Raw genomic sequence first — 26,162 nt, 5'->3', positions numbered from 1 at the left:
TTCCGTTCCACCCCGCAGTAAAGAGCGCAGATCAGCAGCCTCTGTGACGTGTGCGCGCTGACAGTGTGAATGAAGCCTGACACAGTTTATAACGAGTCAGACAAACATCTCTCCTCCAACCGGGATGTGCAATTGTCATTAAACCACGAGAAAGATCTGATGTGCACCTCCATGCGCCTCCAAAAGGATCCCCGCCAAACTTTGGTGTCATTGATTTGATTAGTTTTGTTCCGTTTTAAACCTCCGAAGAGTTCTTCAACTTACTCCAGCAAAACACACGGAGACAAAATAAAAATAAATAAATATAACCCAAATGTCGTCGTCACCATCATCTCTTCCTGACTGACTGACAGCAGCAGCTGCAGCGTCACGTATATCACTGACTGTAATCTAACGTTCCCGCATTTTTGTAGCAAGGGCTAAAATTCCGGCGCCCCAAAGCCATTAATTTTGGCAATGTTGATTTGCCAAATATTTATTAATTTTCCCTAGCAACTACATACAATTGGTTATTTCGCTGCACTTCAAGGGCGCTTTGAATGATCGCCCAAGACGAGGAATGATACGTTCTCTGCTTCTGTCGGTGGAAATGCACTGTTGAATGAGAGTCAGTTCAAGGAAGTGTTGTTTTAATCATTCATATTACATGTAGGCACATACTATTAAGTAAAACTGATATTGATAATACTTTTTAAATATACGAGGGCTGTCAATAAAGTAACGGTCCTTTTTATTTTTTTCAAAAACTATATGGATTTCATTCATATGTTTTTATGTCAGACATGCTTGAACCCTCGTGCACATGCGTGAGTTTTTCCACGCCTGTCGGTGACGTCATTCGCCTGTGAGCACTCCTTGTGGGAGGAGTCGTCCAGCCCCTCGTCGGAATTCCTTTGTCTGAGAAGTTGCTGAGAGACTGGCGCGTTGTTTGATCAAAATTTTTTCTAAACCTGTGAGACACATCGAAGTGGACACGGTTCGAAAAATTAAGCTGGTTTTCAGTGAAAATTTTAACGGCTGATGAGAGATTTTGAGGTGATTCTGTCGCTTTAAGGACTTCCCACGGTGCGAGACGTCGTGCAGCGCTCTCAGCCGCCGTCGTCAGCCTGTTCAAGCTGAAAACCTCCACATTTCAGGCTCTATTGATCCAGGACGTCGTGAGAGAACAGAGAAGTTTCAGAAGAAGTCGGTTTCAGCATTTTATCCGGATATTCCATTGTTAAAGGAGATTTTTTTAATGAAAGACGTGCGGACGGGCGAGCCGACACGACGCTCCGCCACAGGAAAAACACCTCTGTTGAAAGCCTTAAGGACAAGTTGGAACATGTCCTGCTGTTAAACAATTTCTCATATACTCACTCCACTGAAAGTCATCAAAAGCCGCCTGGATTTTACAAATGGTTATCAACACGGAGGTGTTTTTCCTGTGCCGCCGCACCGCGTCGGCTGTGTCCCGACACGCGGACCCGTCCGCACGTCTTTCATTAAAAAAAATCTCCTTTAACAGTGGAATATCCGGATAAAATGCTGAAACCGACTTCTTCTGAAACTTCTCTGTTCTCTCAGGACGTCCTGGATCAATAGAGCCTGAAATGTGGAGGTTTTCAGCTTGAACAGGCTGACGACGGCGGCTGAGAGCGCTGAGTGACGTCTCGCACCGTGGGAAGTCCTTAAAGCGACAGAATCACCTCAAAATCTCTTATCAGCCGTTAAAATTTTCACTGAAAACCAGCTTAATTTTTCGAACCGTGTCCACTTCGATGTGTCTCACAGGTTTAGAAAAAATTTTGACCAAACAACGCGCCAGTCTCTCAGCAACTTCTCAGACAAAGGAATTCCGACGAGGGGCTGGACGACTCCTCCCACAAGGAGTGCTCACAGGCGAATGACGTCACCGACAGGCGTGGAAAAACTCACGCATGCGCACGAGGGTTCAAGCATGTCTGACGTAAAAACATATGAATGAATAAAAAAGGACCGTTGCTTTATTGACAGACCTCGTATATTATGACTTTTCTCCTCCACATCTAGGAGGGCAGCGCCCGAGCGCCCCTATGGGCCAGCTGCCACTGAGTGGTGGGCACAGCTAACCAGAAAGTTAGCTTCGATAACCATTAATCAGATAAATGAAAAGTTATCTTTTATGACGATAAACCAAAAAACTGCTAAAAAATGTATCTTTATTACAGATAACCGATAACTATTAGTATTGATTTGGATGTGGCCACATCAGATTACACTGTCGGCTTCTGATAAACCAGTTTCACTTTAAGCACTGCAGGGTCTGCTGGGTAAATTCAAGGATCACAAACACAAAGAACACACGAAAAATGAATAAATAAAAAATAACCCCCCAAATACTGTCATCATCTTTCAAAAGCAGTAAAACACAATATTAGACATCACAGTTTCTCAGTATTAGAGACACCCTCATTTACGAACTAAAAAGTTGACACTTTTTCACATGCTTTGAACCTGTGGCTTAAACAACTGAAATACATCGTGAATGAATTGAGTGACAGAATAAAATACACATCGTAAATATAAATTCTTACCTGTTAGTTTCAGTGGGATTCATCTGAATAAATAATCCACATAGTGTCCTTTTTTAATCCAAAACAAGTGTGTAAACATGAAGAAAAGTCAATCAATCAATTCAATCAATTTTATTTATATAGCGCCAAATCACAACAAACAGCTGCCCCAAGGTGCTTTATATTGTAAGGCAAGGCCATACAAAAATTACGTAAAAACCCCAACGGTCAAAACGACCCCCTGTGAGCAAGCACTTGGCGACAGTGGGAAGGAAAAACTCCCTTTTAACAGGAAGAAACCTCCAGCAGAACCAGGCTCAGGGAGGGGCAGTCTTCTGCTGGGACTGGTTGGGGCTGAGGGAGAGAACCAGGAAAAAGACATGCTGTGGAGGGGAGCAGAGATCAATCACTAATGATTAAATGCAGAGTGGTGCATACAGAGCAAAAAGAGAAAGAAACACTCAGTGCATCATGGGAAAAGCTAAAAAGTCCCTCCCTCTGTACACACAGCTGCACGGTGGCAATTAAATTACAGCCACAAAGAAATAAAATAAAATAATGTGAGTCTGTTTTGTTTTTGTGTTGCGTGAACGAGTCACTGTTACACTACACTACCCACAGTGCTCCCTGCGTCGACTGGCCAATCACGTTCTGGGCTTAATGATGATGTCATCGGCAAGGGACAGGCAGCCAGTCTGCTAAAAACACAAGAAACTGACTAAAATGTTTGATTTTAGGGTTTACAAACATTTTTGACCATTAAACTTTACCAGCAAAAAAATTTAATCGGACTGAAAGTTATCTGAACTAAATTTATTGGAAGATAATTGGTCCGATGATGGTCTTAAAACTTATCTGAAAAGCTAATCCAATAGCAAAAACATTAGCTTCGATAATTATCTGCTATCGGATTAGCTGAACTGTGTCCACCACTGTATACCATTCATTGCCATCTGTTCATTAGCGTATAATAACCTACAACAATGAAAAGATGTGTTTTCATGAGCTTTGAATGAATCCTCCATACCCACATGGGAGCAGGTCACCTCATGAGGGCCACCATGTTGCACCATGATGTGAATACAGTATTCCAAAGACGACATACTGCCTACTCTACTGTTTGCATTTTTCAGTTCAACTGAAGGACCAAAGAGAAAAATGAGGATTCAGAGGTTGCTCCGACTAGTTGCGAGTGCAGACTAGCACGTTTGAGCAGAGTAATTTGTCTGAAACGGAGACTTATATCCAGTTTATCACAAGAGAAGGCAAGAGAGCATGATTCCCTGTCACCAAAGCTGTAAAAATGTGAAGGAAAACAAAATTATGACCAGTGATGCTGCAATGTAATCTGCAACCCTTCCACTAGATGACACTAAAACCTACACATTGTAGCTTTAAGAAGAAGTAGTAAGGTATGGGGCCTACTGGTGCCAGTGCTCATTCCTAGATTCCACAGCATGAAGTGAAAGAGAGTCTAACCCAGCCAACAGTGGTACCCACAGGTGGGTGGTCCAAGATGATGAAGATGAAGTGTGTTGTCCATGGAGACAGACGGGTAGTGTGATTGAGAATTGAACCCAGGTCTACATATTGGTACCCCAACTCCTTATCCCACAGAGCTACTTGTTCTGCATGCTGTACTCTGTCACACTTGAAATAAAAATAAATGGAGCAAAAGAAAATGTAATACATAATTAACATCACACTTAAGATATTCAGCAGACCGTTCTTATGACATTGACATTCAACATGAGCTAGGCTAATGTCAGATGTGCTTGGGGAAATACAATTATTCAGAACCACCCAAGGTAAATGTCACCAGATGGTGAAAAATGATCAGAAATCCAATTTTACAGCAAACAAGGGAAATCCTCTCTTGTTAGGAAATTCACACAATTTGGCAACATGACTGTAGGCTATTTAACTTTAGACATCAAATATAAGTCAAATTGTTGGGAAAGTGTAGGAACACGGACCCACAACAGGGGGCGCAAATGAACGGACAATGGAGTAAGTCAAAATAACAACGCTTTACTGTTGTGAATGTGCACAACGGATACAACCAATCACAGCAATGGACAACAGTCAATTCACAAAGGTGTCGTGTGGGCAGGCTCGAAGATAGGAGACGCCTCTCCAAGGTAAGACCGGAACCGCACGGCTTCCTCCGCCACAGGACCCCGGGAATACTGGAGCCGCCAAGTCCCGAACTCCCAGGTGGCCACTGCCTCCGCGTGTCGGACTTGGTACTGCTGGCGAGGAGCAAAGAACAGTTAGATGGGGGCGCGTATGCACCCAGGACTCCGAACAGCAGGAAAGGTACCTCCACCTCTCGTTGGAACAGTAATCCAAAAAACTAGCTCAATCCAAAAGATGCACTCTATTTGCTTTGATACGTTACCTCTCTGGTAGAAACGATATCTCGGCAAATGAGGTGGAGATGCCGTCCTGCTGATATACCTCCGTAGTGATTGGGATCAGCTGTCTCCGGTGATGGGTGACAGCTGTCATCCTGGCTGCTCCTGTAAGGCGGCAGCGCCCTCCGGTGCCTGGAGCCCGCACTCCAGGCAGGGCGCCCTCTAGTGGTGGTGGGCCAGCAGTACCTCCTCTTCAGCGGCCCACACAACACAAATCACGACTTCAAAAGCAGACAGTGGCCTCAAATGCATTTTACAAATATATCAGGAAATAACCCATCCTAGGTTATAAAAATACACAATATAACAATCACAAAAATGTATTTTTTATACGATTTGACAAGCTCATATTTTGTAGTTTTATGATAATAACCATTCGGAATCCATTGCATAGGACAGTGTTTAAGAAAAACATTGCAGATGTATTTCAGGTCAGTAAGATAACCATACATAAAAATGTGCAGAATTAGAGACAAAATTAGAGTATGAATGTGTAAAATCAGTCAGTTTTATTTTGTGTCGAATGGCATTATCATTTCTAAACTGGGTTTAATTCCATCAATGCTCAGTTCATGTTTCATGGGTTTATTCCTATCATCAAAACATGCACATTAAGTTTATGCTCAGTTTACTGTCCTTGATAAAATTAGAGTCTGTGAAACTGGAATTGCTCCCCAGGTGCCAGAGAGTGGCTGCCCACTGTTCCTATTGTTTGGTTTGCATCCAACTATAATTAGGGTGTGTTTAATGCAGGGGAGAAATTTTGCTGGATGTAATGGACATGCAATGATTAATCAAAGCATTTCTGTGGTTTTGTCCCCAAAATGCATTTTAGAGGAGAGGACTTCTGCTATTTTAAAAAAAAAAGAAAGAAAGAAAACTAAAAACCTATGTATCCCCCACACTCTAAAAAGTGAACCACTATCTCAAGGAGAAAAAATTATGTAACAAGTTATTTCATCTTAACTAGAGAAGTCATGTGGCATTAACTCAGTTGAAAGTTGAAATAACGAACTTTAAAAAAAAATCTATGCAAATTGTTACATACTTTTTTCTTGAGACAGCAGTTCCTTTTTTAGAGTGCACACCCACCAATATTTCAAAGTTCAAAGTCATTAAACTGTCATTGTCACATTTGTGTTTTTCTTTTTTCTTTTTATACTGAAGACTTGTAGCGCATGGCCTCGATTTGCCCTAATTAAATAAATACATTAATGCTGTCTCAACAAAAACCTGAGTTTTGAACTGCAGAAAAAGACTGTGTTTTCCCTCTCAGTTGAGAAATTCCTAAGTCATTTGGAGATCTTAAGATAAGCTTGGAGACATGGGGATGTCTCCATGGGCCAACACTGGGATTCACAGCAAAACAAAACTCGAATTTAAAGTTCTTCAAAGGGGAGCCCTTGCCTTTTTATCAGTGAATTTTCGGTCATTATGAATTACATGACATTATATTGGCTTCACATCAGAATCTGAGCTTCTCCAGGCCAGGAGAACCCAAATTTTATGACCTCACACCAAGGCCAGACCCTTTCAAGACTGCAAGACGATATCCCTTCTACAACACAGGGCCACAAAACTTTGTCTTGATAACATCTATTATATTTAGGTTTAAGTGAAGAAAAACATTATTTTAAAATAAAAGAAGTGCATCAGTATTATTTGATTCACATATATAAAGACTTCTAATGGTGTCTGTATTGATTAATCAAGCAAAATGCTTTGCATATAATCATTCCATTTTAATGACATGTGTTCCTGTAACTAATGTGTGTTTAAATGTGATCTTTCTGGATTATGTTGATGGTGAAGTATTTTGTTTATCCAAAGGATGTGTTTAAGTGACGATTCATAATGTGTATCCGTTCGAGTGTCTTAGAACAATATTATACCAAAATAGTTAATGTGTTTAAATAGTTGAATCATTTGGGTCTGTCCTGTGAACACGTGAAGTTTCTGTAAAGTTACACACCCTAAATGGGTGGAGTTTAATGACGTAAGTCCCCTTTAAGAAGTTAGGACAGAGCCCCCTTTGCCCCTTCTCCGCCGGCAACACTTCTTTTTTTTCTTCTCTCTCTTTTGTTCAACGCTTAATTTTTATTCTTGGGCCAAGGCCCCATTGCTAAGCTAAGTGAAAGCTACCACGTGGCATTCATTCTTTGTTCATTTTTAATAATTTTAACAAAGTTTTAACCTGACGCTTTAAGGTGTGTCACGTCTTTCGAATTTTTAAGAGAACGTCTGAGCTGAACTTTTCAAATTAATAGCGAATTTACAGAAAAGCGACTCTCCTTTTCTGTCGGCTATTTTGTTTTTCAACTCTTTTAAAGTTTTAACTTTTTTCCTAAATTCACAAAGATTTTTAATCTGGCTCCAACAAACGTTTTAGAAGCTACCAGAAACCATTTTCAACAAATGCCTTCCACCTCTGGTGTACAGCAGCTGATGACGGAGCTGATTTCAAACCTGAAAGCAAGCAGCCATCCTGTCAGTAAAGCTGGCCGAAACAAGCCTTTGGGATCACTCGGGGAGACCACTGAGTTAACCCCTGACCCAAGTGAGTTCACGCTGCAGAGCCTACATCAATGATGGATGGACGGGCCGTCCGAACCACCTTTCCAACGGACCAGCTAAGTGACCCAGTTAAAGGTTTCAGAAAAAGGGTTTGTTGTTAATGGATACAAAGTGTCTCCTCCTTATTATTATTCTTCTATTTAAACATAATTCATGTTTGTTTAATAATTTTCTTAAAAATAATTGGCTTCAAATTTCATCATTAAATTCTAATCAGATTTATTCACTTAAAGTCTTTAAGCTTTATCTCTCTCTCTCTCTTTCAATGTCTCATGAGTTAGTGTCCATCAATAATCTTATTTAATCACTGTCCACAAAAATGCCAGTAAACTGTTCATTTCTTGTGTACTTGTAAATAAATTGTAAATATTTCTGCTGTGGTTCATTGTGTGTTCAGAAGGAAACCCTTGGTCAATCATATTGTGAATTCAGACTTTCAGATCAGAGACTGATTTAATTAAGTTGAGACTGATTAATTAATTTGAGACTGATAAATTAATGAATGTTTAAATTAAAGTACCTATGCTATAAATAGGTGGCACCCCAAGTAATAATTACATAATAAGTATTAAACCCTAAATTGTTCATTAGTTTGGTGACTCATCAGATGGGCCTAGTCCAATCTAGTTCAGTTTAGGAGTTTAACTGCTTATTCACTACAATTTGATAATGTTGCGTCCCGTGTGAGGATATTTAAATAAATTGTTACCACTTGTTTCCACTGAGTGGTCTGGGTTGATAAAGCACTGTATTAAACACTATTTTGTGCGTTTCCACATTCAGATTTAGGGATGGGTGCCAAAATAACTGACCTGTGCAATACCACTTTTTGGCCCCCTTCGCCTGGGGGTATCAAAATAATGGAACAGTAACAAATAACAGTTCATATGTGGCTCATAGCAACATAGGAAGGCGTCATCACCCTGCGAAGGTTTATGTGCTTATCCTGTCAAAATATATGTGACATTTTAAATATCCACACAACAAAGAATGTCTTCAAAAAGCAGTCAAGCTTGGTCAGCTTGGTGCTGACTTTCCTTGTGATCATTACAGAGGAATGACAATTTGACATCAGGTCACCCATCTCTATGACCTTGTTGTGTGTTTTTTAAGAATATATTTATTAACTTTTCAAAAAAAAAAAATAGAACAAGAACACATAAAACAAAAACAAACCATAAAAAACATATACGAGGTCTCTTAGATAATAAACCGACCCTTTTATTTTTTTTTTTAACTATATGGATTTGAATGACATGCGATTACACCAATCATGCTTGAACCCTCGTGCGCATGCGTGAGTTTTTTCACGCGTGTCGGTGACGTCATTTCCCTGTGGGCAGGCCTTGAGTGAGATGTGGTCCCGCCCTCTCGGCTGAATTCCTTTGTTTCACACGCGGCTCGAGACGGCGCGCGTTGCTTTATCAAAATTTTTTCTGGACCTGTGAGGAATATCCGAGTGGACACTATTCGAGAAATTAAGCTGGTTGTCTGTGAAAAGTTTAACGGCTGATGAGAGATTATGGGGTGTTTCTGTCGGTGTAAGGACTTCCCACGGAGCGGGACGTCGCGCAGCGCTCCCAGGCGACGTTGTCTGGCTGTTTCGAGCTGAAATCATCCTAATTTAAGGTTCTGTTGACCCAGGACGTCGTGAGAGAACAGAGAAGATTCAGAAGAGGCCGGCATGAGGAGTTTATGTGGACATTCCACTGTTAAAGGTCATTTTGTAATGAAAGAACGTGCGCGCAAATTCGCCGAGTCGTTTCCGTGACGACGACGCAAATCTGTGTGCGCCGCGACCAGAAAAACACCTCTGTGTTGAAGACCATTTGTAAAATTCAGGCGGCTTTTGATGGCTTTCAACAAGTGAGTAACTGAGAAATTGTTTAACAGCTTGGGCATGTTCCAACTTGCCCGTTAAGATTTCCAACGGAGGTGTTTTTCCTGCCGCGACCCCCCGCGGTCGGGTCCAGCCCGACATGCGACTCTGCCCGCACGTTCTTTCATTACAAAATGACCGTTAACAATGGAATGTCCGAATAAACTCCTCATGCCGACTTCTTCTGAAAGTTCTCTGTTCTCTGACGACTTACTGCGTCAACAGAGCCTGAAATGTGGAAGTTTTCAACTTGAAACGGCGAGACGCTGCCGCCTCGAAGCGCAGATCACCGTCAGGCGCCGTGGACCGTCCTTAAAGCGACACTACCAGACCAAAATCTCTCATCAGCCGTTAAAATTTTTACCGAAAACCAGCTGAATTTATTGAATGGTGTCCACTCAGTTGTGCCTTACAGTTTTGAAAAAAATTTTATCAAACAAAGCAACAGTCTCTGAGCCATTCCTAAACAATGAAAAAAATCGACGAGCGTGTGGACGACTCCTCACTCAAAGACTGCCCACAGGCGAATGACGTAACCGACAGGCGTGAAAAAACTCTCGCATGCCCACAAGGGTTCAAGCATGTCTGATGTAATCACACGTGATTCAAATCCATATGGTTTTTGAAAAAATAATAAGGTCGGATACTTTTCTAATAGACCTCGTATTTGGCTCACTAACACATTTAAGTTCATAATTAAATTCAAAATGTATACAGGCAGTTGATTCAATAATAATTCTATACTGAAAAAATGACAATGTAAAATAAACCAAATATTCATTGCCATGCATGACAAGGGTGTTATTTACAAGGCAAAACATTCACAGCTATGATAACCCACTTGCAAGAATGGTGTAAATATTCAAACCAATATATCACAAAAAAGGTTCCCATATTTTATGAAAAACATCATCTTTGCTGCCAGGTAGTCCAAAGCAACATACTCAAGTATCAGCTTTTGCCAATGAAATTTGAATGGAGCTCTATCATTATCCAATTTAAAAGAATACATTTTCTAGCACAGAAAGTAAGTATTTGATGAAGTTTTCTTTTAAATTTGTCAGTGATGGACAAATCAGGTATGCCAAGTAGTAGATGTAAGGGGTCATTATTTCTATTTATACAAAGAATCTTACTCATTTCCTGCCCAATGACCTGCCAAAACTGCTGTACCTTTCTACAATATGACAGAAAATGTATAGATGACCTGCATGTTGACGTCTATCACACGCCACCTACCAGTGCTTAATTTGTAAAGTGGGACGTCCCAGAGCGCAGAGGATGGGTGGCTCCGGTGCAGAAAAAAAAAAACAGAAGGGCGGGGGGGGCTTGCAAACAACGCTATGCGCCACACCGAAAATAAACTGGGCATGTATTGTAGGCCTAATAACACTAGTCACACCAAATCTGGATAGAGTACAAATTCCTCAGTGGTCCCTCGTTTATCGCGGGAGTTATGTTCTCCGCGTTCACACCGGGCGCGACGCGAGCGACTGCAGCCACAGGTTGCCATGTAATCCCTATGTAAGGACTCTTTTTGGCGCCAAACCGTGCACCGCGATGCGAGTGAAGCGATTTTGAGCGTTTTGCGCGTTTGTAGCTCAATATTGCGTTGCGTCACGTCGTGTTGCCCTCCTCCCCAAGTTGAAAAATCTGAACTTTTTCGTCTCGTTGCGCCGCGATGACCAATCAGGGACTGAATATATAGTGACGTGGAGATGTCTGCAGTTTGACTGAAGATGTGGACATGTCCTGTATCTGGTAGCAGCCTGTGAGCAGGACTTATGTCTCTTTTGTCCTTTATTTCACAATTATGACAGAGTTTTTGGAGCGAGCAGCAGCCTCACAGCAGGGGAAGCAGAGTTTGTTTTTCTTTTTTTTTACATGCGCGCGCGAGGGTCCATGGAGATTATTTTACTTATTAACTACACAGATGTATAATAAAACAAATGGTGACTGGTTTCTAAACACAATTATGACAGAGTTTTTTGGGGGGAGGAGCGAGCTGCAGCAAGAAGCAGAGTTTCTTTTTTTTTTAATTGTTTACATGTGCGCGCGTGAACGGGACAGTTGGTCCTCAAACTGGGTCCCGCAGAGGTGGAAGGACCGCTGAAAGCGGCCGTCATCCAGACTCAACTCTTGCAGCAAATAATGATACTCTCTGTATTGGGAGCTTTTCACAACAACTCGCTCCGTGTGATCAAGGTCCGTCATGTTAACTTGACTGACAACCGGAGTCGGCGAGCGGAATGGAAGCTCCTCCTATTTGATGACGCACCGGGGTGAATTTTCGCAGCGAAAGTCCACCAAAGCAGAGCAACACACCGGGCGAAGGAGGCGCGTCCATCGCCACGCGACCCCCGCGAATTTGTAGCGTCTGATCACGCCCGGTGTGAACGCGATGGAAATCCGCGAAGTAGCGCTATTTTTTACACTTATTATAGATGCTTTAAGGCTGTAAAACCCCTCACTACACACTTTTCTCAAACAGGCATTAACATTTTCTCACTTTTCTCTCTTGTGTAAACACTTTCTTTTTTCTTCTGTGCGAGAAGATTATAAACAGACACATGCAGAACACAATGCGTGGCTCTCCCTTCACTCAGTGCCTCCGGGGGTACGGATGCGGGACTCGCAAAGAATCCAAGTCCTCTCTCGGTGGTCACGGAGCTCTGCGGGTACGGTCAACATCCGGATCAAAACAGCGAGCGTAGCCTCTGGACCTGTTGCCAGATTTGGCGCAATTCCGCACAGCAGACAGGATGGTGGCGGTGTGATTGGCAGTGAGAGCAATCGCGGTGATTTTTGTAAAATATTTTGTTAGTCAAGAGAGGTGGCGGATCACGTATCCAGTATAAATAGCTGGCGGAGCCAACATCAGAGGTTCCAGAGCGCGCGTCCGAGGTTCCAGAGCGCGCGTCCGAGGTTCCGGAGCGTGCTCCGGCTTGCTCACCCTCAAATTAAGCCCTGCCACCTACCAAACAAAGATTACTGCTGGCAGTGGAAATGCAGGCCAACCCATGCTTAACCAATCCGCATCGTACCATTCCATGCTGTACCGACCCAGACAACTCAGTGGAAACGAGGCTATAGACATCGTGAATACCTAGCGGTGCTAACTGTGTCCACATCCCAATATCACCTCCTCTCCAAGCCTTAATGACCACACACTTCCAAGATCAGATAAACTTATGTGCCATTCTCATAGACAGATGTACAAACAAAATAGACACTGGAAAGCAACACTATTCACTATGTGGATGGGAATGGAAGTTTGTCTGAAAGAGGAAAAAAAACACTGAATGTTGAAAATGTAATGCATGCTGGGTCCATTTTCCATATATGCGACAGGGAACTCCAAATCTCATAGCCCCATAGAGAAAAAACATAACTTTAAGCAATTTTTTAATGACCAGTTATCATTTACCCTGGTTTGTAACAAATGAAAATAGTATATTGTGGACAGGTAATGTTTCGGAATGATGCTGTCTCACTGAAGTTGTGTCTAGAAAAACATTTCCTCAATCCCTGTCATATTAAATACCTTCAGCGCTGTCACTCTCACGCATTTTGCTGGAAAAACCCCAGCATTCAATTTATTATATTAAAACAGCCTTTGTGATAGTTGTTTAGCATTATTTTATTAATTCAACTTAATAAAAATAGATAGAAGCAAAAGCATGATGTTGTTGGCAGAGATAATAATGCAGTAAAGTGTTTGCCAAATCTGAATTTCATTTATCACATTTTAAAACTAATTTAATCTGCTAATTAAAAACATTAAGCAAAACTGCCCCGGGAGCTCTGAAAATTGGAAACGACTGCTCCCATATCACACAGAGGGGTTGCACATAAATTGAATTTTAGTCAGAGCAGCCACTGTTTATTTACCTTACAAGGACACATTGTTTGGCCAAGAGACAGCCGAGTACCCGAGTCGATCCTATTACACTGCACTGCCCTTTTTTGTCAAAGCGATGACTTAACAGTGGGAAAATATACTCGGGACACAATGTGTAAACAACATTTTCTAATAGCTTTGTGTGTCATTTGTATCCATGGTTACCACTGAGGTGCGTGCATGCGTGCACTCACAGCCATCGTATATGTCGGTGGGGATGTGGACAGCCGTGTGGTTGGAATCAATCAAACGTTTAAAAAAAGGGTCTTCTTGAAAATTGGGTCGAATCTTGTACTTTTTTCCCTCAGTCTCATTTGCATCCAGCTGGAGAAAGAGCAAGAGAGAGGAGGAGAGAGAAAATCAATATGCAGACAGTAGTGCTGACTGTGAGTTTAAGGTGTCTTACAAATCCATTTTTATTCCTGTTGAAGGATCATTAGAAGTAGTTTGTGCGAATATTCAAAAACCAGCCCGACAATATATCCTCATCAAACACAAACTGGCACTTCTTCATTGCCACACTTTCCGTGCCCTCCCAGTTTGTTGGCAAAAATATATTGTCAACATAATATATTGTCATCAGCCGAGTGCTTGATGGCATCTTTTTTCTCTTATCTTTACTTGGGGAGAAGTAGCAGCAGGCAGCCAGATTGTGCGCGCCTCGCGGGGGGGATTTATAACTCACACCATACATTCGCCAATTTGCGTCAATGAGAGCGGTGCAGTCAGCGAGATATATGAACAGCAGAGCGATGAGGTATGGAAGAAAGAATGCGGTGTAGGAAAGGAGTAAGGTGGTGAGGCGGAGAGATGGGAGAGGAGGGGGGGTGGGTGGGTGGGGGATAGACGCCGAACAGTTGCTTCCTAATAAAGCAACAGTGTAGCCAGCTCATACATTTCATCTGTCAATTAGGGGAGAAACATGGCAAAAGCACTCTTCACCTGAGAGAGAGAGAGAGGGTGGATGAGGGGACGGGGGGTAGATGACTGAGAGGCAACAACGGTGAAAGAAAAGCACAGACAAGTGATGGCAGCAAAAACAATTCTACAGTAATTAAAGCTGCACAGCACTACACGAGTTATGATTCAATGCACACTATGAGGATGCAAATTAAAAGTAACCTTTAACTGTACTATATCGAGTCAATTTTAACAATGATTTATTCCCAGCATAAAGAATAAATTACATTCGTAAGATTCCCATACTCTTCAACCCTCAGGCTGGCGATTAGATATGAAAAACGAGACTTCTGGTCAAACATGAGTGTGCCTGATTCCTCGATTTTGATTTGGCTGATTTGTTCACCGATATTCACAATGTCTCTTCCTTTCATGTGTTGAAGTTATCTTGCAATAATCCACACTGCAAATTTAAACATGGTGAGTTCACTTGGAATAAAGTTGGGAATATGATTGCCTCACTTTCCCGAAGTGAACTTAAATGTAAAATCTAACGTAAGTGAATACACCATTCCAAGTAAAGTCAGAGGTACTTTGCCCAGTAAACTTGAGCTTGACTTCTGAGTTTAGTTGAGGGAAGTGAGTCAATCAGATTATCAACTGTTAGAAAATAGACTCAGCATGTGACGACTTACAGCATGCTTGTGGGAGGATGCATCATATACTAATAACAAAGATATTTTTAGAACAACTGCATCCAAAACACAATCTGTACCAATGACAATCCAGATGAAGGAGAAATCCTAACAACTTTGAGTGGTAAAATTACTTCAAATATGGCATCATTACAGGGACTTACTGTGTTAAATCTTATTAACCTATCACTCACCACTGTGGTTATTCCTACTTGCTTTGCAAGACCTCTGCTTAGAAACCCAATCTGGACCCTGGAGTTAAACCCTATATAGGCCCTATTCCCGTTGGTGCTTATGCCTGGATTCCATATCTCGAAGCTAGTTAGGGCCCCTTTACACAAAACACGAAAGACACAGAAACCGGAAGAAAATCCACGAACCAAACACAAAATGGGGAACCACGAACCATCGTGTGCATGTACAAACACAGTACAAGCAGCTGGAACATGTTGCACCACATTGCGCCGCTGATGTGGAGAAAAATAAAATAAAAACAGCTGTATAATTAATGAATATCACTGGGTTGATATAAATAATAAATAAAAAGGGATGCAATATAAAACCCTGCGGTTAAATAAAAAAAATAAATCTAACTCACGGGATTTGAACCTGCAATTTACAAAAGCTCTGATTAACAGATGGAACCTTTACCACTGTGCTATAATCACTGTCTTATAACAGGAGTGTAAAATGCCTAAAATCAACAATAAGATACATGTATTTAAAAAAAAGATCACCATAATAACTGACAAAACAGTGTTTGTTACAGAATATTTTTGGTGATACGTGACTGAAAGTGGCGCTGTTGTCTTGTCATATTGTCATAGTCTTGTGCGTGCGTGTTATGGGCCGGACACACATGACATTCAGATCGCCTGCTGCTTGATCTGACAATCCGTTTCACACGGAGCAGCCTGCCGAGGTGTGCTGTGTCCAGCCACTGCAGCCTGGCTGTGTGTGCTCAGACGTGGCTGTCCGGCCCCCATGTGATCATGTCTGTAAATACAGCATGTCATGTAAGTGTGCTCTCCCCCCGCATACCACATTTGTGTGTGTGTGTGGGGGGGGGGGGGGGGGGGGCAGGCAACTCCGAACGTCAGACTTGTGGGGGCACTTAGACAAATTTCACTGCCAGCTCAAAAGCGCTCGTCTGCTCACTATTTTCGTGCTGACAGTACGAACGGCACCACATTTTCTAAGTGGCCAGCAAGCGGTGTTGGATGTTTGTGTGTGACACCTGGAATGTGGTCGACACCTGCCACGAGAGGGATCAAATGGGCTCTCACAGGGCATTCACTGTCTTTTAGCCACTGGTGTGCGTGAATAGTTGTAGCGACAGGTGTATGAGGCATTAGAGGTGGCTCCAATTTTTCACGACTGGCATGCAATTCCTGCTTCGTGTGCTAGCAGACTTCAATTGTGTTATGTGTGAAGGAGCCCTTAGAATCTACCACTCTCTCTGGATGGGATGCCATTCCATCACAGCTTATTTCCCCAGACACCCTACATCTGGGTGGACTGACACAATGCAGATGAAGTGTGTAGGCCAAGGATACAGACAAGTAGCATGACTGGTGTAACAGAATACCCCCCCCACCCCCACCCCTGAAAGGCAACATTCCTTCAGGGCAGCACTAATTAAAGCTTACCCAAACCTTGATAAGGCCCAATCAGGATAGCGCAACCTTTAAACTCTATATTTCATGGATGTTTTATGGTCCCAGATGAAGCACAGTGTGATTGAACAATATTGGTATTCTCTCTGTATGTATCTATAGCTATCTATATTAGTAATATTTGCTATTCTGAAGTATCTTTAAATCTCCCTTCCAAATGTACTCTACAAATACAGACCTGATTAACAACTTGAAATATGAAATAACATCTGTCCAAGATGGGGCGGAGGTAAGCTATATATATACGAGGTCTGTTAGAAAAGTATCCGACCTTTTAATTTTATGCAATAACCTTATGGATTTGAATCACGTGTGATTGCATCAGCCAAGCTTGAACCTTCGTGCGCATACGTGAGGTTTTTCATGCCTGTCAGTTGCGTCATTCGCCTGTGAGCACGCTTTGAGTGAGCACTGGTCCTCCCCCCTTCTCGGATTTTCATTGTGAGGAAAATGTCTGAACGGCTGGAGCAGCGCTGCATCAAATTTTTCCAGAAACTGTGAGAGACAGCCAGGTTGACACCATTCGGAAAATTCAGATGGCTTTCAGGGACGATTTTATGGGTATCACACAGATTAAGGAGTGTTACAGCCAGTTTAAAGACAGCGCACAATGGCAGAGGGCGCGCCGCGCTCAGAGCGGCAATAGACACGCTGAAACGACCAGATCATTTCCAAACTGAATGCTGTGTTGATCCGGGACGTCGTCTGACTACCAGAGAAATGGCAGAAAAGGTGGACATAGCACTTTTACAGCACATTCCACTGTTAAAGGAGATTTTGGCATGAAAACAGGAGTGGAGGAATTCGCCACGGAGCCGCTAATGGCGTGGAACAAAAGCACCTTCGTGTTGGTCTCACAGGACATGTTGTGGCATGCCCAGCTTTTCGACAATTTCTCGGATACTTACTCGACTGAAAAGCCACCCAAAGCCGTCTGAATCTTCCGAATGGTGGAAGAGCTGGGCATGTCCCGTGAGACTTCCAAGACGGAGGTGCTTTTTGTTCTGCGCCATTACGCGGCTCCATCCTGATGCGCGAATTCCGCCACACGTCTTTCATTACAAAATCTCCTGTAACAGTGTAATGTGCCGAAAAAGTGCTATGTCCACCTCTCTTGCCATTTCTCTGGTAGTCACACGACGTCCCGGATCAACACAGCCTTCACTTTGGAAATGATCTGGTCGTTTCAGCATGTCGATGGCCGCTCAAAGCGCGGCGCGCCCTCAGCCACTGTGGGCCGCCTTTAATCCGGTTGTAATGCTCCTTAATCTGTATGATGCCCATAATATCTTCACCGAAAGCCATCTGAATTTTCCGAATGGTTTCCACCTGGCTGTCTCTCACAGTTTCTGAAAAACTTTTGATGCCGCAAAGCGGCAGTCGCTCAGCCATTTTCCTGACAATGAAAATCCACCGAGGGGGCTGGACCACTCCTCCCACAAAGCGTGCTCACAGGCGAATGACGCAACCGCCAGGCGTGAAAAAAGTCACGCATGCGCACGAAGGTTCAAGCTTGGCTGAGGCAATCACACGTGATTCAAATCCATATGGTTTTTGCAAAAAATAAAAAGGTCGGATACTTTTCTAACAGACCTCGTATATATAGGTAGAAAATTATTATGACATGTTGTTGAAATTGTAACTGAACCAAAATTTATTGGAGTTATCATTGATGATAAATTAAGATGGGAAACACACACAAAGTATGTTAAATCCAAAATGTCAAAGGCCATTACAATTCTTTATAAAGCCCAAGACTTCCTCCCTCAATATTGCGGGTCACAGAGCTTTTATCTTATCATGCCCCTGTTCTGTGGAATGATCTCCTGCGTCAATAAAACAGTCAGATTCTGTGGAGACTTTCAAGTCCAGACTTAAGACGCACTTATTTTCCCTTTCATATGGCTAGCATACTGGTACAGTTTTGTTTTATACTTTTTACTCTTTTAATTCATTTATTAGTAATTGGAGCGGGCTGCGGCCTCAACTTTACCTAAATTCTGGGTATTTTAGTGAAGTTTAGGGCTAGTGGCCAGCGATCACCTTAGTATTTCTCTGTTTTTCTTGTTGTTTAATGTTGGCAAATTATACAGTATTTTTTGTCTTTCTGATGCCTGATTCTGTTTATTCTCTCTGTTTAAGGTGCAGCTCCATCCAGAGTTGGGAGTTGTATTCGTGTTGGCGATCCTCCTGTCCTGTGCGCCAATAGCATTTCTTGTTTATTGTTCTGTAATTTATGTTTGTAGCATGGCCCAAGCAGAGGGTCACCCCTTTGAGTCTGGTCTGCTTGAGGTTTCTTCCTCAGAGGGAGTTTTTCCTTACCACTGTTGCTCTGGGTGTTGGTAAGGTTAGACCTTACCTGTGTGAAGCGCTTTGAGGCAACTCCGTTGTGATTTGGTGCTATATAAATGAAAATAAATTGAAATTGAAATTGGATATTCTCTCATCACTTTATATTATTCATTAATAGCTCCATATATGACATACTGTATTGAGGTTTGGGGAAATACTTATAAAACAAACACTAATTCAATATTTTTATTGCAAAAGAAAGCCATAAGAATGATCAGTATTAAACCTTTCCATGAGCCAACAAAAACACTATTTATTTGTGTAAATATTCTGAAATTCAAGGGCTTAGTTGATTTCACGCCTGTCGGTTGCGTCATTCGCCTGTGGGCAGGCTTTGAGTGAGCACTGGTCCACCCCTCCCGTCGGAATTCCTTTGTCTGAGAACTTCCTGAGAGACTGGCGCTTTGCTTGATCAAAATTTTTTCAGAAACTGTAAGGCACATCCAAGTGGACACCAATCAAGAAATTCAGACGGTTTTCGGTGAAAATTTTAACGGCTGATGAGAGATTAAGGAGTGTTACTATAGCTTTAAGGACAGCCCACGGCGCCGGATGGCGCGCCGCGCCCCGAGCCGCCGTCGTCAGCCTGTTTTGAGCTGAAAACTTCCAAATTTAAGCCTCTGTTGACCCAGGACGTTGTGAGAGAGCAGAGAAGTTTCAGAAGACTCGGGATCAGCAGTTTATCTGGACATTCCACTGTTAAAGGAGATTTTGTAATGAAAGACGTGCGGACGGATTCATGCGTCGGCACGCAGCCGCTCATCGCACGGCGCCACAGAAAAACACCTCCGTGTTGATAACCATTCGTAAGATTCAGGCGGTTTTCGATGGCTTTCAGTCGAGTGAGTATCCGAGAAATTGTTTAACAGCTGGGCATATTCAAACTTGTCCTGTGAGACTTCCAACTGAGGTGTTTTGCTGTGGCACCGTGTTTAGAATGAAGGACTCCAGTTATAATTTGAGAGGAAAATTATTATATGATAATAAGAAAATTCCATGCATGGATTAATCTCAAATGCCTTTGTTCCTTTTGTATTTGTTGTTATTTGCTGTTATGAGTATGTATGATATCTTGATCCCCTGGATATCCAGGGGGGAAGATATACGGTTACACTGGGACTCAAATCTGGGACTACACATTGGTATTCTCCTGTTTCTAATTCAGCATTTTTATTTACAATTCTTGAGAAAGTGGTCTCCAATCAGTGTCTTGCAAATTTGTTTTTGGATCATGTGTGTGTTTTCTTGACATCAGGCAGGCTTGTTCTGTTGAAGTATTTAAAGCCAAGTTGAAGACCCACTTATTTACTGCTACATATGAGTCATGAGTTGTGGTGTTACAGCTATGATTATAATTATATTAGCTGCTCAAATTGTAATTATATCATAATTTGATTGTGATTTTAACCTTGCGCTTAACTTGTTCATTTTGAGTTGTTTGTTGTGCAGCAATTTTAAATATTTTTTCTTTGTTTATTATTATTATTGTTATTAATTTATGCATATTTACCACTATGTTGATTGTGAGCCAACACAGAGTTAAAAATCACGGTCTGAGTTTTAGATCAGTCTTTGCCTTTTGACCTGCATATTAGTAATAAACTTTTTTTTTTTTTAGACCAACCCTGACAGTGGCAGACGCAGATACACAGAAACATGCATGTGTGTCTTTCAGAATGGAGGAGGAGAGGTGCTCTGTTGCTACTACTGTACTGTATTGGAAATTGAGGGTTAAAATAAGATATGACTGTGACAAACAGGAGGAACAACAGCATAATGGGAAATAAGCCTGTGTGTGAGTGTGACACCTGTGTGTACATGTCTGAAATACAAAAAAGTAGAAAGAATAAAACCCCACTCACATTGTCCTTTGAGTTATAGTAGGCAATTTCCTCATCCTGAAAATGAGTTGCACAGAAACATAAATATTAGTTCTTGCACAGACACCCTGCAACAGCATTCTCTATTTCTGTTTTTGCATGTAAATTTCTTTATTTCCTTGGGAGGTGATTCTATTAATTAATTTAACAGTATTATGAAAATGAAGACATTTGGCTGTGCCGCTAATCAAATGAAGGCTGTGTGAGTTAAGCAGAAATGTGTCGTTCTTTACATCTGTGTTTGTGCGCCTGCAGCCATTCATTGTGCTCAAGAGAGGCATTTTTCTGCCACAGAGAAAGCAATATGGTAATTCAGCCTCGGTGAAAAGCATTTTTCCTGACCGCTGCTGAACTGTGTGTTATAATTGTCTGCCACTGTGCTTCTTAGAAAGCACCATATCTGCCATCAGTAATGAGTGTCACAGTGTAGTGTATAATGGGCCATAAACCTATCTCCTAATGGAGCTTTAATCACCATACACAGATGCAAACAGATTTAGTCTACTCAGACCATAAAGTACATTTATGATGTATAAATCCAGACTTTGCCATATATATATATATATATATATATATATATATATATATGTGTGTGTGTGTGTGTGTGTGTGTGTGTTTCTGCCTCTGTATTACCTCAAACTCATCTTTCCATTCGTGCTCCATCTGGAAGTTCTCAGCAGCTGTAGCCAATTTCTGGGAAGTGAAACATGACAGGAATTTAGACTGGATACTGGGCTTCACAGCAACAGTCTAATTATAGAAAACCCGAGCTAAACGTAAGTTAAAAAGCATGACACAGACCCTCTGAGAGATAATAATTAGGATTTCAGGAAGCACAGGGGCACGACGGTGTTACAGCGTTGTCTGACTAAGTGAAAAGGTTGTACTCCTTACAACCTTTATACATGCCGGGATGAGCGGAGCTCTGAGCGAGAGGATTAGCGACGTTTGTCATTCAAAGTGGTTGCTACTATAAAACAGCAGGGCTACAATGTAAGTCATTTAGGTTTCTGCACTAAGCACACCCTGATCCACCATACAGTAGATGTGATGGGTGATAGTTATTTATGAGGCATATTGGGAATTGGCCTCACAAATGATAGATCCAGTGGAACTAACAACGGATGTGCTGTCATTATCGAAAAAGAGGAAATGCCAAACCAAACGACACTGGGTCACTTTCAAAAATGTTGGTAAATCTTAGTTTTTATGCATTGGATGGCATGGTGGAATAGTGCTTAGTAGGCTTGTCTCACAGCAAGATGATTTGGGGTTTGAATCATCACATGCTCAGTTCTCATTGTGCTGAGTTGTTGTCTGCATGGGTTTCCTTCAGGCATTACTGCAAAAAACATGTTTATCCAGTTGCTGCTCATGCCAACCAAAAAAACAAAACAAAGCACTGTGTGAATATCTTGAGTCTTGTCCCCAGGTGCTCCTCATAGGTTCCTCAGTGGTTCTTAATGTGATCATCTCGAAAATGACTGCAATTATGATGGGTTGAATGCAGAGAATAATTTCCTTAAGGGCAAAAATAAAAAAAATGAATTCATTTTGTGAACACAGTTAAGGGTCACGGGGCAGCTGGAGCATATCCCAGTGGTCACTGGGCAAGAGGAGAGGTACATCCTGGATCGCCCGCCAGTCTATCACAGGGCCAACACTCATAGACAGACAAGCGCACACACATAATCCCACTCACACCTACAATCAATTTAGAGTCAACAATTCACCCAACCTGCATGTCTTTGTAAGGGTGAAGAAGCAAGAGCACCTAGAAGAGCACCCAGCACAAAAACGTGCCAAATCAACATGTGGCTCTGTACCACATTCACTGTGGTGACCCCAAGGAAAATTATTTGCATTATTCATTAAGAAATATAAACAGCATGGTACTACTGCATTCTAAATCTGTCTGGAGTAGGTCATTCTCAAAACATTTCAATGTTATCATATCAGGGGTGGGCAATCATGTGCCATGAAGGACCAAGACACTGCAGGTTCCCCTTCTACCAATCACCTCAGCAGGTGATTTCCATCCATCCATTCATCCATCCATTTTCTTCCGCTTTATCTGGAGTCGGGTCACGGGGGCAGCAGCTCAAGCAAAGCCGCCCAGACCTCCCGATCCACACACACCTCCCCCGGCTCCTCCGGGGAACCCCAAAGCATTCCCAAGCCAGCCGAGAGATGTAGTCGCTCCAGCGTGTCCTGGGTCTTCCCCGGGGCCTCCCCCCAATGGGACGTGCCTGGAACACCTCTCCAGCGAGGCATCCAGGGGGCATCCGGAAAAGATGCCCGAGCCACCTCAGCTGACTCCTTTCGATGTGGAGGAGCAGCGGCTTGACTCCGAGCTACTCCCGAGTGACCGAGCTCCTCATCCTATCTCTAAGGGAGCGCCCAGCCACCCTGTGGAGGAAACGCATCTCGCCACTTGTACTCGCAATCTCGTTCTTTCGGTCATGAGCCAAATCTCATGACCATAGGTGAGGATCGGAACATAGATCGATCGGTAAATCGAGAGCTTTGCCCCCCTGCTCAGCTCTCTCTTCACCACGACGGTCCGATACAGTGACCGCATCACTGCAGATGCTGCACCGATCCGTCTATTGATCTCACGCTCCATCCATCCCTCACTCATGAACAAGACCCCGAGATACTTAAACTCCTCCACTTGAGGCAAGGACACTCCACCGACCTGAAGAGGGCAAAGCACCTTTTTCCGGTCAAGAACCATGGCCTCGGATTTGGAGGTGCTGATTTTCATCCCGGACGCTTCACACTCGGCTGCAAACCGCCCCAGTGCACGCTGAAGGTCCTGATTTGACGAAGCCAACAGAACCACATCATCCGCAAACAGCAGAGATGATATTCTGTGGTTCCCAAACCAGACCCCCTCTACACCCTGGCTGCGCCTAGAAATTCTGTCCATAAAAATAATGAACAGAACCGGTGACAAAGGGCAGCCCTGGCGGAGGCCAACGTGCACTGGAAACATTTTGACTTAGTACCGGCAATGCGAACCAAGCTCCTGCTGTGGTTGTACAGGGACTGGATAGCCCTTAGCAAAGGACCCCGGACCCCGTATTCTCGGGGCACCCTGTGGGGGGAACGCCTTCTCCAGATCCACAAAACACGTGGACTGGTTGGGCGAACTCCCATGAACCCTCGAGCACCAGATGGAGCGTGTAGAGCTGGTCCAGTGTGCCGCAACCAGGACGAAAACCACACTGCTCCTCCTGAATCCGAGGTTCGACCATCGGTCGAATTCTCCTCTCCAGTAGTCTGGAATAGACCTTACTGGGGAGGCTGAGGAGTGTGATCCCCTATAGTTGGAACACACCCTCCGATCCCTCTTCTTAAACAGAGGGACCACCACTCCGGTCTGCCAATCCATAGGCACTGTCCCTGATCGCCACGCGATGTTGCAGAGGCATGTCAGCCAAGACAGTCCCACAACATCCAGAGACTGAAGGTACTCAGGACGGATTTCATCCACCCCAGGAGCCTTTCCACCGATGAGCTTTCTAACCACCTCGCTGACTTCGGCCTGGGTAATGGATGAGTCCCCCTCTGAGTCCCCAGTCTCTGCTTCCTCTTCGGAAGACAGGACGATGGGATTGAGGAGATCCTCAAAGTATTCCTTCCACCGCCCGACAATATCCCCAGTCAGGGTCAACAGCTCCCCACCCGTATCGTAAACAGTGCTGGTGGAGAGCTGCTTCCATCTCCTGAGGCGCCGGACGGTTTGCCAGAATATCTTCGAGGCCGACCGATAGTCCTCCTCCACCGATAGGCCTCCCCGAACTCCTCCCAGACTCGAGTTTTTGCCTCTGCAACCACACGGGCTGCGGCACGCTTGGCCTGCCGGTACCTGTCAGCTGCCTCCGGGGTCCCACCTACCAACAAATATAAGTAGGACTCCTTCTTCAGCTTGACTGCATCCCTTACTTCCGGCATCCACCACCGGGTTCGCGGATTGCCGCCGTGACAGGCACCAGAGACCTTGTGACCACAGCTACCAGCAGCTGCATCAACAATGGAGGTGGAGAACATGGTCCACTCTGACTCCATGTCTCAAACCTCCAATAGATCTGGGAGAAGCTCTCCTGGAGGTGGGAGTTGAAGACCTCGCTGACAGAGGGTTCCGCCAGTCATTCCCAGCAGACCCTCACGAAACGTTTGGGCCTGCCAGGTCTGACCGGCTTCGTCCACTCCCAGCGGATCCAACTCACCACCAGGTGGCGAGTGGTCGACAGCTCTGCCCCTCTCTTCACTCGAGTGTCCGAGACACGTGGCCGAAGGTCAGATGATATGACTACAAAGTCGATCATCGACCTCCGGCGCAGGGTGTCCTGGTGCCACGTGCACTTATGGACACCCTTGTGCTCGAACATGGTGTTTGTGATGGACAAACTGTGACTAGCACAGAAGTCCAACAACTGAACACCACTCAGGTTTAGATCGGGGAGGCCATGCTTCCCGATCACCCCCTCCAGGTCTCACTGTCGCCGCCCACGTGGGCATTGAAATCCCCCAGGAGAACAATGGAGTCCCCAGTCGGAGCACTATCTAGTACCCCTCCCAGAGACTCCAAGAAGGTCGGGTACTCTGCACTGCCGCTCGGCCCGTAGGCCGAGACAATGGTGAGAGACCTGTCCCTGACCCAAAGGTGTAGGGACGGGACCCTCTCATTCACTGGAGTAAACTCCAACACATGGCGACTGAGCTGGGGAGCAATAAGCAATGCGACCCCAGCTCTCCGCCTCCCCCCATGGGCAATGCCAGAAAAATAAAGCCTTGGGAGACCCTACAAGGGGCACAAAGCCCCCGACAACATAGCTCCTAGGATCATCTGGGTACGCAAACTCCCCCACCACGATAAGGTGGCAGCTAGAGAGGGGAGCAGGTGATTTCATTGATGATCAGGTATTTATGTTCAGGGGAGAAGCTCATCAGCAAACCAACCTGCAGCTATTGCCCACCCCTGTATTATATTCTTTTGCAAAATAGCAAAGTATACATACATTCTTGGAACCAAAATATTGGCGCAAAACTAATTTGAACAAAATAGAGGGAACAAGGGTTGACAGACTGAACACTGTGAACTAATTTCGCCGGGACTGATATTTCAAAATAAAGATCTTGCACAGGCTTGCACTATTAATGCTTTGCACATCTCAGTGGAAATAGTTCAGGGATTACAAAATAGTCAGTACTGGCCCAGAAACAAGGAGGAAAATGCAGTATTCACTTCTGCAAAGTTGGCTTGGTTCTCATTTGGCTCAGCAGTTTCAACAGACACAACATTTTAAAGTTAAATTTCAATTCTCAGAGCACCTACTCCCCAACAA

At 43.6% G+C, this 26,162-nt stretch overlaps 1 protein-coding gene across 1 annotated transcript in view; it reads right to left on the bottom strand.

Annotated features, from left to right (window-relative positions):
* The window catches only part of LOC117514925 (voltage-dependent calcium channel subunit alpha-2/delta-1), a 301,141-nt gene that overhangs the window by 153,411 nt on the left and 121,568 nt on the right, over positions 1–26,162 (bottom strand). The window contains 3 exon segments of the mRNA XM_034175496.1: positions 13,500–13,629; positions 20,791–20,826; positions 21,442–21,501. Coding sequence (XP_034031387.1) covers positions 13,500–13,629; positions 20,791–20,826; positions 21,442–21,501 — 226 coding nt within the window.

Source organism: Thalassophryne amazonica, chromosome 8 (assembly GCF_902500255.1).
Source record: "Thalassophryne amazonica chromosome 8, fThaAma1.1, whole genome shotgun sequence".
Taxonomy (NCBI): domain Eukaryota; kingdom Metazoa; phylum Chordata; class Actinopteri; order Batrachoidiformes; family Batrachoididae; genus Thalassophryne; species Thalassophryne amazonica.
Note: the sequence above shows the minus strand (reverse complement) of the source record. Positions and strands in the feature narration are given on the sequence as shown.